General features: G+C 51.5%; 1 protein-coding gene across 23 annotated transcripts in view; it reads left to right on the top strand.

The window, feature by feature from the left end:
• The window catches only part of MEGF11 (multiple EGF like domains 11), a 336,966-nt gene that overhangs the window by 117,960 nt on the left and 203,354 nt on the right, over nt 1-15,652 (top strand). For all 23 annotated transcript variants that reach the window (XR_013967194.1, XR_013967195.1, XR_013967196.1 and 20 more), the window contains exons 3-4: nt 2,192-2,293; nt 6,291-6,391. Coding sequence is in view for 20 of the 23 variants with exons in the window: in XM_080809553.1 (XP_080665679.1) it covers nt 2,192-2,293; nt 6,291-6,391 (203 nt within the window). In the remaining 3 variants the exon portion in view is untranslated. The remainder of the gene's footprint in view (nt 1-2,191; nt 2,294-6,290; nt 6,392-15,652) is intronic.

Here is a 15,652-nt window from a genome sequence, read left to right as displayed (position 1 = left end):
GTCTGTGTCATTCCAGAAACACGCCCCGGTCCCCAGTGACCACTTAGGGAGAATTTCTCAGCTAGATTAGTGCTTCGGGTGGGGTCCTTGTTAATTACATCCCTCCACCATAAAACCCAGTGGAAGACCTCCCCCGGCTAATGAAGCCCAGCTCTACAAGATTAATCTGGTCCCTCATTAGCATGTTGGCAAGTTAAGCGTGTTAAACTGCCCAGCCATGAAACCAGGGGCACACACTTCACCCTAGAGACTTGGAGTTGATTCAAGGTCTCACTGCCAGACTTGCTAGGCCCAGGACACCCCTGCTGAGCTGGGACCGTCCCCCGTGACATTCAGCTCACCCCACCGTCGGGCTGGTGCTTTTTCTCGGAGGATCCACTGTCTCTATAAGGACTGGAAGGGTTGCCTGAGCACCGCCCATCCCCCGAGTGTTTAACAAAGGCAGGGTGTCCATTCTGTGTGTGGGTCTGGCTCCTCCTATCTCCCCCTCCACAGTGAGGGAGGACATGTCCCCAGTGCCTAGTGCAGGAGGTGAAGCCCTGCGGTCAATAATAATGGTGGGGGGCACCTGTTAGACACTGGGCAGCCATTAGAAGTTTTACATGTATTATCTGTGTTGAGCACTTTCCTGCCTTATCTTGCTTTGTCTGCCCACCACCCTGAGGGATGGACATTCCTATCATCTTGCTGAATCCTCACAATGACTGTGTGAAGTCCCTGGCAATTTTTGTCATGGATTTACAGGTGAGGAAAGGGAGGCTTCTGTGAGTTAAGTAACATGTCTAAGGACACGCTGCGAACAGGTGGCAGGGTTCAGCTGTGACCCAGAGCACATGCACTCTGAGCCATTCATTCTCCTGCCCTAAGTGAGGTGTTCAGTAGCCGCGTGGAAGCATACGATCGTGGAATCTGAGAGTTGGAAGGGGCCCATGGGAAGCCCAGGGTGGCTGTTGAGCTGCCTCAGTGTCCCCAAGCCTAGAGGTGAAGCCAGGTTTGGCCCGTGTCTGCGCAGACGTGTGCCTCTGACTCATACATCTCCGTTGTGCTGACTGGTAGGGGCTCAGCAGGGCCCCCCTCCTTATATCCTCGGTGCTTCCGGGAGCCAGAATTTTCCAGCTCCCTGAGTCTTGTACCCTGCTGACTGCCCCTGGGCCCTCTTTCTGGATTCCAGATATTTGACCTTTCAGGCATCAGGGAACCTGTTGGGGACCCACTTGGGGAGCTGGCCTGCCCAGCCCCCCTTGCAAGCAAACCAGCAGTCTCCTCAGGCAAAGCAGACGGGTTTTTATAGCCTGGATCTGGCCATCTGGCCCAGGTCAGCGAGCCGTCTGGGGGGAAGCAGTGAGAAATACCAACCTACATAAAAATGGGTTCCTGATGTCTCAGCTGGGGCCCCCTCCCAGCCTGCACAGCAAGTGGGAATCTTCCCTTCAGCAGCCTGGCTTGACCACCTTTTCATACAACTCCTGCTGGGGGCGGGCAAGTAGAAAGGCTTAGGGGTTAAGGCTGAGCTCTTCCTTCTCGAGACTTCTACCCATGGTTCGGGTTTACAGCTAATGGGCAGCATAACAAGATAGCACTTCAATTAGGAGGTCTGGGGCATGTTCTTGATGCTCCCGCAGCTATCCTGGAGACAGAAGAGACCAGAGGTAACTGGGTGACCTTGGGGAAGTCACTTATTTTTTCTCTTCTTCACTGTCCTTGTCTGTAAAATAAAGACAGCAATGCCACCGGCCTTATGGGATTGTGAGGATTCAAATGCATTTAAACACTTAACACAGGGCACTCAATCACTATTAGCTATTAATTGGTACCTTAGTTTCTTCATCTGTAAAATGGGACCACTTACTTCATAAAATTGCTACAAGGATTAGCTTCCATGTACATGCTTTGAAACCCATAAAAATCTGAACAACGTATTTAAAACTTGTCGGCTCTGCCTTCCAGAGCCACATAGAATAAACCCTCCTTTATTCTTTCTCTGATAAATGAACAAGTGAACTAGAATTTCAGAAAATGAGTTGGGCTAAAGGGCAGTAAGGGATATGTCTTGGAGGATGGGGGTGTGGGGGCAGGTTAGAGCCCCCGGTTCCCTGGCTGTGGGCCTGGCTTCCCTGGGGAAGGAGCCACCATCTTAAATACCAGCTCAGCCTCTCAAGTGCTGACCACAGCTTCCCCCTCTGGTTCTCAGCTATGCCGTGACCGTCCAGGAATCATACGCACATCCCTTCGACCAGATCTACTACACGAGATGCACAGACATCCTCAATTGGTTCAAGTGCACCAGGCACCGGTGAGTACCTCTCTTGGGCGATGGGGCAGGGAGACTGTGCTGGGCCCTCAGGGCTCACCTTCATGCCAGTTAGTAATGGAGATCTGAGATGCTCTGCTGAGGGCTTCCTTCTAGCGAGAGAGGCTCATGGGCAGGGCGGGCCAGAAGCCCTAGAGAATGACTGCCCTTGGGGGTGTCCCTCAGCCAACGAGACATGGGGAGTTGGTGGGTAAATCCCCCAGCTCCCTCACCCTGAGGGAGAGGGGAGAACTCTGAGGAACATTCTTCACACACCCCAGCACGCTGTGAATTGGCTGCCTTTTCTTCCCTGTCTCTTTCCCCTCTCCTCCCAGTGCTTCCTTAGATTGTCTCCCCAGTAAACAGCTTGTCCTGGAATCTGCGTCGGGGTCAGCTGGGGGAACTGCAACCTCAGACAGATCCCTCAGAGCAGGGGCAGTCCATGCCAGGGCAGCTGGCTAGGGGAACTGAGCACAGGAGAGAGTTGGGCACCCTCTTGGCCCCTTGTCCAGCCTGCCCATAGGAAGTGCTCAATCTGAATGATAGCCCGTGGGTCTCCTGCTCCCTTGTCTGCAGCCCTCCTGCAGATCTTGCCATTCTCTCACGTCGCTGGGGCAGAGAGGAGAGGAAGGAAGAGAGAACACGTGTTATTGGACTATCCTGGGCAAGTTGCTTCATTTGGGGATTCCCAGTGTGCTCATCAAACATACAGTGATTCCGCCCTGCTTACAGGGTCCAGTAAGGTCAGGGATGCTTTGAAAAGTGCAGGGGAAGATGGGGAAAAGCGAGCTATTAGATCCGGGCAAGGTGGCACTATTATTTGGGGGGGGTGGGAAGCAGCAAATGAAGGGTCAGTGAGCGTATGATGGGGAGGTCAGCCACCTGTTAGGCCTCTTGCCTAGTTGCCAAACACTCATGTTGGTTCCAGATTTCTTTGGCTTCCTCCTTGTGGGCCTTGTCTCTCTTTGTGGTTTATGCCCGAATCACAGTGGGTAGCAAGGTGAATGGGGAAACTTGCTTTATGCCGAAGCACCAAAGGCCTGGTTTTCTTTGGGGTTTTGTTTGTAACGTTGCTGTGAGCATATACATAATAGCTACTTTAACATCCTTATTTGCTGATTCCAACATTTGGCCCACTTCACAGTGGTCTTCCTTCATTGTCTTTTCCTTTAGGTAGGCAGTATTTTCCAGTTGCTCCTTGTGTCTGGTAATTTTGGATTGTATTCTGGGCACTGTTCATGGCAGAGATTTTAGAGAATGAAATCTGTTATGTTCCCCCCAGGAGTATGGATTTGTTGTTGTTTGTTTCGCCAGCCAGTTAATCTGGCTGCTTTCGATTTCCAGACAATAAAAGTTTCACAGGTTTTGTCTTAGCAGGACTGCATGGGACCTGCCCTCCACACACACCTTTCAGGGGCCAGGAGTTTGGGCAGAGATTTTACAACAAATATGGCGCTTCCTCTTTGTGGCTCTCTCTTTCCTGGGGTTTTTACTTTTCACTCTCAAGTTCCTGGATCGACCCTGGGGTTGTCTTGTGGTTCTTCAAGTCAGTAAGGCTGTGTGTTTTCTATCTGAATTGTAGTCACCTGGAATATGGTTGACTTGGGCCTGCCCTGGGGGTAACTTTGGCCCGTGTCATTTCCTCCTTTCCAGTGTCTCCTTCCCTCTAGTACCCACCTTTGTTCTCTCTCTGGTGCCTTATGGTAGTTCCTACCCCTCTGTCCCCCAGACTATACAGTTTGTTTGTAGGAACTTTGGTCCAATAGGAGCTACTTGGCCATGGCTGCATCCCCTTCCCCTAGCCCTTGACTGTGAAATGAAGAGGTGGGACCAAATGCCCCCTTCCAGCTTCCTCAGCTGTGTCACGTGGGCTGCCTGTGGCCCTAGTCAAAGGTGGAGGCAGAAATCGAGGTCCTGCTCCCTTCGTGAGCTCGTCAGGCCCTGTGCCAGAGTCAAGTTTGCTCTGAGGTGTGGCTTTGCTGGGTACTTGGAGGCCGGGGCTGCCATCCATCAGCGCTGGGGGGACGGTGAGTGAGTGCTTATTAAAATAGGCTGCATTCCTGGAACATGAATTATTTTGCTAAATTATTGAGTTGCCTTGCAGCTTTCCTGCTAACCTGGGGTGTGCGTGCTGATAGACACACCATCAGTCTGCTTTAGCATGGAATGCTTTGTTTAAATGCAGCACCCCTTTCCTGACAGCCTGGCCCCTTCCCTCTGCTGCTCCCCACCCCAGCAATGGGAGCGAGCAAGGGTGAGAAAACTAGAAGCAGCAGGAGACATCTCTCTTCTGGGAGGCTGGCATGGTGCCGAGACCAGCTCTCCATTGGAAGGGCTGGGGGATACACCTGTGTGGTGGGACGACCGGGTTGGGTGAACTCTAAGCCAACCCTCTTTCTTTATCTGAGAGGCCCACGCAACCCTAACCCCCTCAATTGCCGGGAGCTGCTTTCCTGTGCCGGGGAGGTAGCTTCACTTTGAGGCCGGCTTACTTTTCATTACGGGCTTTTGACAAAGTAGAATGACCTTAGTTTACGACATTCCCAAATATCACAGATTTCCCCAGGGCCCTGCCCTGTCATTTGTCATAAAGTGTGTGCTTTAAGGACTGGGAGGGCTAGCCCAACCAGTGCTATGGGGCTCCCTTCCCAAGTTGGCCTGACCCTCCATTGGAAAGCCGGCTGTACGCGTCTCCCAGGTCTGGCCTCCGCTGCTCTGCACCCTGGAGGGGGGCCCAAAGGGCAGGCTCCCCTGGGATGTGGTTGGGGAGGTGAAGGAACTCTGGCTTCAAGGCCCAATGACTTAGTTTGAATCCTCATCACACGTCATGACCTTGGGAAGTTACTCCCTCTCTCTGTCCCTTAATGGCCACATCAGTCTCTTCCATTTTGACCCTAGGTGTGAGGAAGGGGCTTTGCCTACCAATACCCCATTTTTACTTCCTCCTAAGGACTCGGTCCTCCCACCAGCCATTTACCTGGTCTTTCTCCCTCACCATGACCATCCTGTATAACCAGCCAGCCACCCTGTGGGGACTGGCAGGACTGGCACAGGGCCCTAGTTTAAGCCTAGTGGCTTTGAAATGAGAGTGACCTGGGTTTGAATCTTGACTCTGAAACGGATTCATTGTGTGACCTTGAGTGAGTCGTTAACTTCTCTCAATATCAGTTTTCTCACCCATAAAACCAAAGGAGGCGTGCATAAAATAAGAATAAAAACTCTAACAAGGAAATAAAAGAAAGGTGACATAGTCATACCACGTGCCTCAGAGAGTGCAATGAGGTTTCGCCTATAAATCTCTCTGGCACAGGAGGAAGTATCAAGGCCGCTGTCAGCAGAAGGGCCACACCCCAGGGCTCTGACTCCCAAGCCAGAGCTGCTTGGGCCTTAGCTTCTCCCTGCTGCAGAACCAGGGCCCGGGTCTGAGCCTTCCTGATGTTGGCATGCAAAACTCTTGCCCGGGACACGTTATTTTTGGCGTGAGGGAGGTTAATCCACTCTCTGGGACTGAGTCGGACTCAGAGGGCCCTTTGCTGACTCTTCTTCCGTTCTCCAGGTCGGGGGATCTGTTCTCTGGAGCCTGCGAGCTGCCTCCTCATTTGGGCAGTGGCCCTGGCAGAGACGCTCTCAGGGCCCCAGTCCAGTCTGGGTCCCTGTCCCAGGAGCTCCCTAGGGTCTGGAGGCCTTCAGGAGAAGCCCTTGGTTACCTTGCACTATCACCCCAGAAGTGATCTTTCAAAACCCTTCTCCACATCCTGCTGAAGAGACTAGGGGGAAGTCAGCAGGTGTAGCAAATGGCATGTGAGTCATATGTTCTGCATCACAGTGGCCCAGATGCAGCCATCGATTTTTCTTTATTGTGTTCCTTCATATTCGAAGCCGCCATGCATTTTAAAGTAATTATTGAATGGCATCCTCAATATAGCTTAACACAAATATCATTCTAACGCGAGGGATTGATTTTCAATACTTTCAAGTGGCTTTCTCCCTTGTGCCTCAGGATCAGCTATAAGACGGCGTATCGGCGCGGCCTCCGGACCATGTACCGACGGAGGTCCCAGTGCTGTCCCGGCTACTATGAGAACGGAGACTTCTGCATACGTACGTAGGAGCCATCTCCCTGGGGATGGAGGGGGAGGGGAGGGAACCCAGAGGAAGGGAGGTAGGGCTGTCAGCCAGGTCCTGGGGAGCTGGCCTCGGCTGACCTGGGGGCTCCAGAAGTCCCTGTCTGCTACCAGCTCTGAGGGGATCAATGGGTCTGGTACAAACATGTGAACGCAGATTTGGCCCTCCGGTCGATCTCCTAAGAGGATTGGATGGACGCCGGTCAGTTCTAGGCTTTGCTGGGTTCCGGAGAGAAGTGGACACTTTTGAAGCGTGGGGAAGAAGGGCTGAGAGCCTGGTGCAGATCTGAAGGGCTCCAGAAGGCTTTGCTGCATGGAAGTAGACATGGATGGATCAGTGGGTGGAGAGATGGATGGGTGGAGGGAGGGACAGAGGGTGGAAGGGAGGAAGGAAGGCAGGCTGGATCACTGGGTGGCAAGAGTAAGAGAGATCACAAGGGGCCGGTTCTAGAAAGTGGGAGCATTTCCAAAAAGGATCAGGAGACCTGAGGACAAGGTGGGTTCGAGGGCTGAGTTTCTGGCAGCTGTAGACCCTCTGGGTGGGAGGGCAGCTCTGTGTACTGGGAGATACCCAGGAGCCTGCAGATCTGGGGTCTGGTCCCAGCTTCCCAGGGATGTGCCTTTGGGCAAGTCACTTAACCTCTCAGTGGGGACGATTTAGGGTTAGAGTCTGTTAGAGTCCAGTGGACCCTTTCCCACCACCTCTGACAGGTGCAATGGGGCCAGTATGGGGCTCTCCAGGGGGCAGTGGAGTTTTGCCTCAACTGTGGAGACTGTCAGAGAAACTGGGAGCCCCCCCATTAATGACAGAGGGGAATCCACCCCCAAAGCTTCTGCCTCTTCATTTGGAGGCAGATTTGGAGAGTGAGTTTCCTTGTTAGCATTCTCCTGGCCCTTTGGGTGGGTAGAATGAGCCAGCACCAGAGAGCTGGTATGGGCAGGGTGGGTGTGTTAGTGTTGGGAATGAAATGACAATTTTCCCCTCTTGATGTTACATATCCCCTCTTGCTGGAGAAGCTCGATTCTAATTGCATTACAGGAGTGAATGAAAAATGATCCCACAGATGGGTTCTGTAGTGATGGCTTTGCAGGAAACATACAAAGATACTCACTCAAAGTCATCCACAAAAGGCTGTGTCTCAGGAACAGGGCAGAGGACTAGGCTGGGACAAGGCATTTACCAATGCCCCACCTGGGATGGGGCTCCTGTGGGGACCTGAGTGGAGAAATGAGATGAAGATCGAGGTTTTCCTGCTGCTGCTCTGTCTGCCCAGAGGAAAGCGAGAGCCAGGTGTGGGATGTGACACAGGACTCCTAGAGACTGAGCAGAATGGATGAGAGCGGCCCTTCAGGGCTCAGGGCACAAGGATGGACTCAGGGAAATGCCAAAGGGAATTCATTTGTCAGCACAGGGCTCCAGAAATGGAGCAGCACATTCCTTTTCTAATTTCCATTAGCAGTTGTTGGTAAAGCTCTTGGAAAATGAAGAGCAGGACAGAAGCACTAAGTGTCCTGATTGCACAGACCCCGTCTTGCTGACTAGGAAGGGCGGCTTATAACCTCCCACTTACTCCTTATGTAATGGCTGGGCACTGCCTGCAGGGCTGGTGGCCTCAGGCCAGCCCACCTCCAGGAAGCCAGCTGAAAAATCCAATTTTAGGAATGAAGGCTTTTCCTGAAGGGGGACAGGAGTGTCAGCAGTGAGATGGGTCACTGTGGCACATGGGGTGCCAGTAGTGATGACCCAGAGGGGCAAGTGTCCCCCAGCTCTGGGTTTGAGTCTCAGCTCTGTCCCTACGAACGTCTTCCTCTTTACGCTCATTGTCCTGGTCTTCAGAGCACAGCCCCGCACCAGACACCATCCTGATCACTTTATGTACATGACTGCATCAGTTCCTCACAACAGCCCTTTGAAGTTGGGTACCCTGCTCTCTCTCATTTTACAGATGGAGAAACTGAGTCACAGAGTGATTAAGTGACTTGACCAGGATCATACACCTAGAAAGTGGTAGAACTGGGATTTGAACCTAGGCTGTCTGGCTCTGGAGTCTGCTCTGACCCACTTGGGTGGGCTGCTTCTCTCTCTCCTTGAGCCTAGGCAAGAGGCCATCTCTTGGTATCTCAGTTTCCATTCATCTAAAATGGGGGTAGTAACAGCTGTATCACCAGGCACAGGGTCGGGACTTAGTAAAGGCCAGCTCCCTACTCCATGACTTTGGGTCTTACCATCTCTTCACTCTTGGCTTTTGTTTTAATTTCTCGCACCTCCATGGACCCTCTCCCTGTGAAAATGCACATGACACGTATAAACGTACACGTGCACACACAGCTCTGTGCACATAGTTTCAGTGGGTTCATGGAGTCCTAAATCTGGGAATCTGGGTGGCTTAGTCAGTTAAGCATCTGCTTTCAGCTCAGGTCATGATCCTAGGGTCCAGGGATCGAGCCCCACATCGGGCTCCCTGCTCAGTGGGGTGTCTTCTTCTCCCTTTCCTTCTGCCCCTCCTTCTGCTTGTGTCCTCTCTCAAATGAATAAATAAGTAAATAAACAGAATCTTTAAAAAAATGAGGAATCAGCTCTAGACAGAAGACTGAAGGGGGAACCCTCGCAGGGTGTTCAACCCTGTATTTATTAGACGACCACGGTGGCCCACACATAGCGCTATGCCTTGGGAAAGAGGAGAAGTGTTAGACATAGCTCCTGCCTTCCTGGAACTTCCAGTCTTGTTGGGATGGCCAGGCCACTCGCAGAAGAACCATGGATGACAGCCAGAGGAGAGTGTGTGAAAGAATACAGATAGGACATGCCAGGCTGGAGAGAGCACTGTGACCTGCTCTCCCCTCAGGGGGCTTTGGGGGGCTTCAGCTGGATGGAATGGTGTCTTTGGACATGGAGGGGACAGGGAACCCCATCAGCAAAGAAGAGGAGGTGGCTGGCCTGGCTGCAGGAGGCAGATCTGGGCTGGGAGGCTGGCCGGGTGAGGCACTTACTCATTTCCCCGGGGCCACCGTTTTAAGCAGTGCAGCCTGGCTGGCTCAGTCCACAGGAGGGTGCTGGCTCACCCCACTGGAGGCTAGAAGTCCAAATCAGGGTGTCCGCGTGGTTGGTTCCTTCTGCTCCAGGCCCCTCCCCTTGCTTCTGGTAGCTCCGTGGCTCGTGGTGCCGGAACTCCATTCTTTACACGGCCTTCTCCCTGTATGTGTGTCTATCTCCAGGTTTCCCCTTTATGGAGGGACACCCGTCAGACTGGACTAAAGCACACCCTAACAACCTCATTTGAACGTGATTACCTCTATAAGACCCATCTCCAAATAAGATCACGTTCTGAAGAATAGGGGGTTAGGACTTGAACATAGGAGGACACAGTTGAGCCCATGAATAGGTGAGGGTTGGTCATTGCTGGCGTTCTTTTGTTCCTGCTTATTGTAATGGGAGGAAAGGAAGGGAAGCAGCCAGGCTTTATCAGTTGTCCAGGAGCAAATGGAGACCCTAGTGTCAGGGAGCTTGTGTGAGGGATGGTGCCCCAGGTGCTGGGTGCCAAATGAGAAGCCTGCAAACCCAGAAGCATCCAGGAGTCGATGCCCTGCGGCCCCTCCCCCTCCACTTCTTCTCCACCCCTTGGGTGAAGAACCTGGTGAGAACCCATCTGATGCCAAGAGTCCTCAGGACTGTGCACGGGGATATCTGAGCGGGGTGGGGTGGGGAGAGGGGACCTCATCCTCCCTCCAAAACCACCTTCCTGGAGACCATTTCTTGGCAGAAACTAGAGGGACACTGTCTCGGAGTAAAAACCTTGGCTGACTCTGCCATCAACTCACTGTGCAATCTTGGGAAAGTCCCTTTGCCTCTCTGGACCCACTGTGGCATAGGACAGATAATCCCCATGCATGGAAGGAGAAAGATAAAACAATGAGTGAGCGTGTCCTGCATAGACCTTGATACAGATGCAAACTCTTTGTACCACTTCCCCTACCCCAGAACTGCCATCCTTATCCCAGAGCCCTTGGCAGCCCTTCTAGAACCTTCTGGGCCAGAACTGCCCACCTGCTCCGTTAGCTACAGATACAGCTGAATCCTAGCTCCTCTTCATTACCCAGGCACCCAATATTTCCTGAGGGTCACCAGGCACAAGCACAGTTCTCTTTCTTTCTGCTTTCTTGAGAGAGAAGGCAGTGGGCATTTTTGCCTCACAGGTGGAGCTGGTTTTATCACTTAGGGAGTGGGGTTAGAGCTATTTCGAGAAACTGCTCTTTGATTATTAGGTGGTATCCGACTGGACGGGCTTGGTTATGACACTGTAACGATCAACACCCAAATCCCTGTGGCTTAAAATGATAGATAAAATGATAGATGATTTTATTCCTTGTTCATTTGACGTGCTGTCCTCTGCCAGGACCCAGGCTGTTGGAGCAGGGACTCTGCAGTGTTGTTGGCTGCCGAGCAGAGAGAAGAGGGCTTTGCTTAATGCCACACAGATGCCTCGGTAATCACAATTCACAATTCACTCAAGTGTATTATCAGCACCTGATTACCTCATATAAAAATCACCTGGAAGACGTGTTCTAACTTCTAACAGACTGCGGAGCCCCAGCGTCGGTCTCAGACTCAGAAGACTTGGGGAGGGGACTGGAGAATGTGCGTTTTTTTAAAAAAAGATTTCATTTATTTATTTGAGAGAGAGAGGGAGCACAAGCAGGGGGAAGCAGCAGAGGGAGAGAGAGAAGCAGGCTCCCCACTGAGCAGAGAGCCTGACATCGATCCCGATCCTGGGACTCCAGGATCAGGACCTGAACCGAAGGCAGATGCTTAACCGACTGAGCCGCCCAGGTGTCCTGGAAAATGTGCATTTCTAACTAGTTCCCAGACTAGGCTCATGCTGCTGCGTTGGGAACCGCGCTTTGAAAACCACCGGTCTACCTACCTGCTGCTGGAGACGGTTACACCGCATGACGCCTAACAGGTGCGCCCTGTTGGTATTCAGGGCCTCTCCTGACCAGGGAGAGGAGCGCGCCTGCTTCGTGGTAGCCAGCAAGGAGGGGGGAATCAATCTGTGCAATCCCCCATCTCCTTTTTCCTTTTGGTGGGGGAGGTAATGCCCCCGGACTTCCTGGAGGGGTTGTCTAGCCCTTTTAGTGGCTGCTTGGAAAGCTAGAGCCCTGCGTGTGGTTTTCATCCAAATCGAGACCTGGAGAGATTAGCCAGCAGCTCCAGGTACGTGGCTGCGGGCCCTCCTGCCTCACTGTAGCCTGGGGGTGGGGGAGGGGTTGCTCCGTTTCTGGGGAGGGGGACTGCGCAGGCCCAGTGGAGTCCATATGATTGGCCAGGGATGGCTAAGGGGGAGCCTGAGCGGTGCCTCCGATTGAACTCCAGCAAAGTCCTCACACTGGTTTTGGGGGGCTTAAGGTACTCTTGTCTTATTATAGCAGTTGTTTTATACAGTGGATGGTATTTAAATGTAAATTTAGCTCTTGCTTAAGGACTTCTTGCTCATCACCTCTTGTGTCTCCTGAAGGGTTGTGTTCAGCATTTCCTGGTGGGGGGCGGCGTCCACGAGCAATCCCCCCTTTTAGCTTCGCTCGTCTGAAATGCCGTATTTTATTTTTGTTGTTGTTGTTTAGATTTTATCTCATAATCCTAAATTTAACTCTGCAATCCAGCTAGACTTGGAGGTGAAAAGGCTTTCGTTAGACCCCCCCCTCTTGAATGGTGCTTCAGCTGCCTGTGGAATTGTAGGTTTTCAGTGATTTTCCCTCAGGGCGTGAGGATGTTTTTCAGTTGTGTTCTGGAATTTGTCATCCCGTGTGTGCTGCCGTCTTCCTAGCATGGGTCTGGGTGTGGAGTCATCGTCGTTCACACTGTTTGCTCCTCAGAAGTATATTTCTCGTTCAAGCAAAGGATTCATGTGCTTTATCAGTTCTGGAAAATTCTCAGCCATGTCTCTTCTAATATCTCCTGTCCTTCTATTGAAGTCCAAAATATTGGAGACTCGTATCACTCCTTCTCTCTCCTAAGCTCTTATGTTTCATCTCTGTACCTCTCCATGCTATACCTTGGAGATTTCCCTCAGATCCATTTTTTCAAATCCTTTCGGCTCTGCTAATTAACCTGCCGGTTGAGGTCTTAATTTCAACAACGGCGTGTTTCATTCCTAGGATGTCTGTTGGTCCTTCTTCAGATCTATAGGTTCGCTGTTTTATTTTTTCTCCGTAGTGTCTGTTCTTTCATTATGAATTCGACTCTTTCAGTGATTGGTTTAGTTATTTCAAACACATTTCTTTTATAGTCTCAGATGGTTTTAGCTTGAGCTATTCGTTCTATACGTAAAGATGATTCTGTGTGGAGTCCATGAGTTTGACTCAAGTTTCTAGAGTATCAGTTCTGGGGGTGGACACTGCTGATTCTCCCCTGTGGTGGATTTTCTCCCCCCATATCGGTTATAATTTCTTTTTCCCTTTTTCTTTATCGCTGTGAGCTCTTGAGCTTTTTTTCCTCCTCCCCCACACCCTGGAGGGGGTGCATGAGCCCCGCACATCAGTTCTGCATTTTCTTATTAGGCACACTAATGGTTTTCAGTGGCTCATGACCCATTTTTGCATCTCTAACTTGATTTGGGATTCCACATTGAGACTGGAACTGTGGCGAAGGCTTAGAGTTTTCCGTGTTTTTGTTTTTGGGGTTTTTTTTTTTTTTTTGCCTTTTCCTTTAAAAAAAATTGATGTGAAATTCACATAACACGGTAGTAAAGGTTTCAAAGTATACACTTCGTGGGGGTTAGTGCATTGACAGTGTTGTGCTCCTGTCACCTCTGTCTAGTCCTGAAAGGTTTTCATCACGCCTGCAGGAGACCCTGGACCCATGAAACGTTGACTCCCCATTCCCCCGTCCTGGTTTTTTGTTTCTTGTGGAAGACTTCTTACTCATACAGAATCCCGTATTTTTCACTCGGCTGGTGGGTGCATTTTCAAGTTTCCCCTGCACAGAGCTGGCAGGTCCCAAGGCCACATCTGCCCCTGCGTGGGGGTTAAACCCCAGGCTCCCAGCCGAGCTGGGGTCAGCAGCTAGCTAGGTCCCCTGTTCCCTGGGCTACCTTAGCTTCAGCATCTGCCCTTTTGTACCTGCTAACCATGCCCCTCCCTGCCCCCTACCCCGCCCACTTTCTCTTACACTTGGGCACTTACCTTTCTCTCATTTGAGCACGGTTAGATATCTCTATTTTTATTTTTTAAAGATTTTTATTTATTTATTTGACAGAGATCATACGTAGGCAGAGGCAGTCGGGGTGGAGGGGAAGCAGGCTCCCCGCTGAGTAGAGAGCCTGATGTGGGGCTCAATCCCAGGACCCTGGGATCATGACCTGAGCTGAAGGCAGAAGCTTTAACCCACTGAACCACCCAGGCGCCCCCTCTATTTTTATTTTATTTTTTTATTGTACTTCGGGAGCATTTTTGTAGCAGAAGGGGCTACTTTGGCCTTTCTCCACGTCACTGGAATTCCATGCCCCTGTTTTGTAGTGAGCAGTGGAATGGAGGGGCTTCATGATCAGACCCAGTGACATTTAGTTCAGTGCTTCCCTGGACTGACCGCTGACTTCCAACAACACTAATAAAACAGTGTCCCGTCTGGAGGCTGACCCACCACTTTCCCATACGGTCTGTTACTTGCTCCTCATGGACTGGTGGAAGGTCATAAGGGCCTGGCACAGCAGGGGAAACAGATGCCAGGGGAACCTAAGTCCCTTTTCCGATGGAGTACAGCGCAGGAACTGAGATCTGTGTGACCTCCAGTCCTACCCTTCCCCTCCTGCGGAGGGTCTCCTGCCAGCGGGTCTTCTCTCAGCGGGTCTTCTCTCCGGCGGGAGGGACCTGTGGCCAGGAGAGGGAAGTGGGGGGTCAGATAAGAGGGTGGGTCAAGAGGTTTGTATGGAGAGGAAGGGACAGAAGCCAAACTGGTTTGATTTCAAATGTTTGCTAAGGTAGCACACCAGGATCAAAGTAGGGAGTTGGGTATTGCTGTGTGTGTGTGTGTATGTGTGTGTGTGTGTGTGTGTGTACACATAGAGCTGTAGGTCTTGCCTGAAAGTCCGGCCTTTCCTCCTGTAAAATAACTCCCTGCTGACCCCCTAAGAGGCTCCCCTGGGATTGCTGCCAGCTGCCAGCGCCAGGAACAGTGCTGACGCTGTTCCCCCGAGTCACCAGCACCTGGTGCTGAGCCTTGCTGCCTGGACCAACATTCATCCTTCCATCTGTCCGTCCATCCATCCATCCATCCATCCACATTTATTAGCTGTCCAGGCCTTGAAGGCACGCTTAGTCCTGGGGATAGAGAGATGTATAAGAAGTGTGTGGTCTAGTGGGAAATAGATACATTTAAAAAATTCCAACATAGCATGATAAGCACCTTAAATAAGCAAGCATTTTAAATAAGTAGTCAAGGAAACCGAGGGTGTCACCAGGCGGGTGGAGGTGGCTGGGGAACGGGGGGGCATGGCTGTTCAGCTGCCCCAACATGTCCTCACCAAGTGGCCAAAGTCGGTGCAGCCACCTTGATCTCATCCCCAGTCTCACTGGCTTAGAACATTGGTTTAGGACGCCCAGAGTGGCTGAGCTCCACGTGATGATTCACAGTGACCAAACTCATAAGGTACTGATGCTTAACCCTGCAGCAGATGACGTCATTTACAGTGAGCACACCAAACATGGGCTCTTGTCCACCTGTTAGTGCTTTTTGGCCCTCATGAAGGTTCTTGAGCAAGTAAATTTATGGTAACAGCACCAAGGCCCAGCAGCTTCTCTGGACACCTGTCCTGTTAGTACCTAGTTTAGGTTCCTCCGATTTTGCTCTAGAGTACCACTTGTCTGAGAGCCATGTGGCCCCCTCTGTCAATCTGTCCCACTGGTTGTGATTTTGCCTCGCCTGTCCATCTATCCCACTCCAAAGTGAGCTTGTGAAGCTGAGGGACCGTGTCTCCTATGTGGGTTGTTGCCAGGTCCAGACATAGTGCCTGGCGCTCAGTGCTGAATAATTACTGAGTGGGTGAAAAAGAAAGTGCGTGAATAAAATAGATTCAGACCCCCAGCACTGAGAGACCTCTCTGGGAGAAGCAACCATTATAACTCTGTCTAGGGAATTATGGGGTGGGGGTGGGGTGGGGAGGGGGTGAGGGAGAGGGATCAAAAAAGACTTTAAGATTTTACTTATTTGAGAGAGAGAAAGCATGAGTACGAATTGTGGGGGGAG

Source organism: Martes martes, assembly GCF_963455335.1.
Source record: "Martes martes genome assembly, chromosome: 7".
In the NCBI taxonomy this organism is placed as follows: Eukaryota; Metazoa; Chordata; class Mammalia; order Carnivora; family Mustelidae; genus Martes; species Martes martes.
Note: the sequence above shows the minus strand (reverse complement) of the source record. Positions and strands in the feature narration are given on the sequence as shown.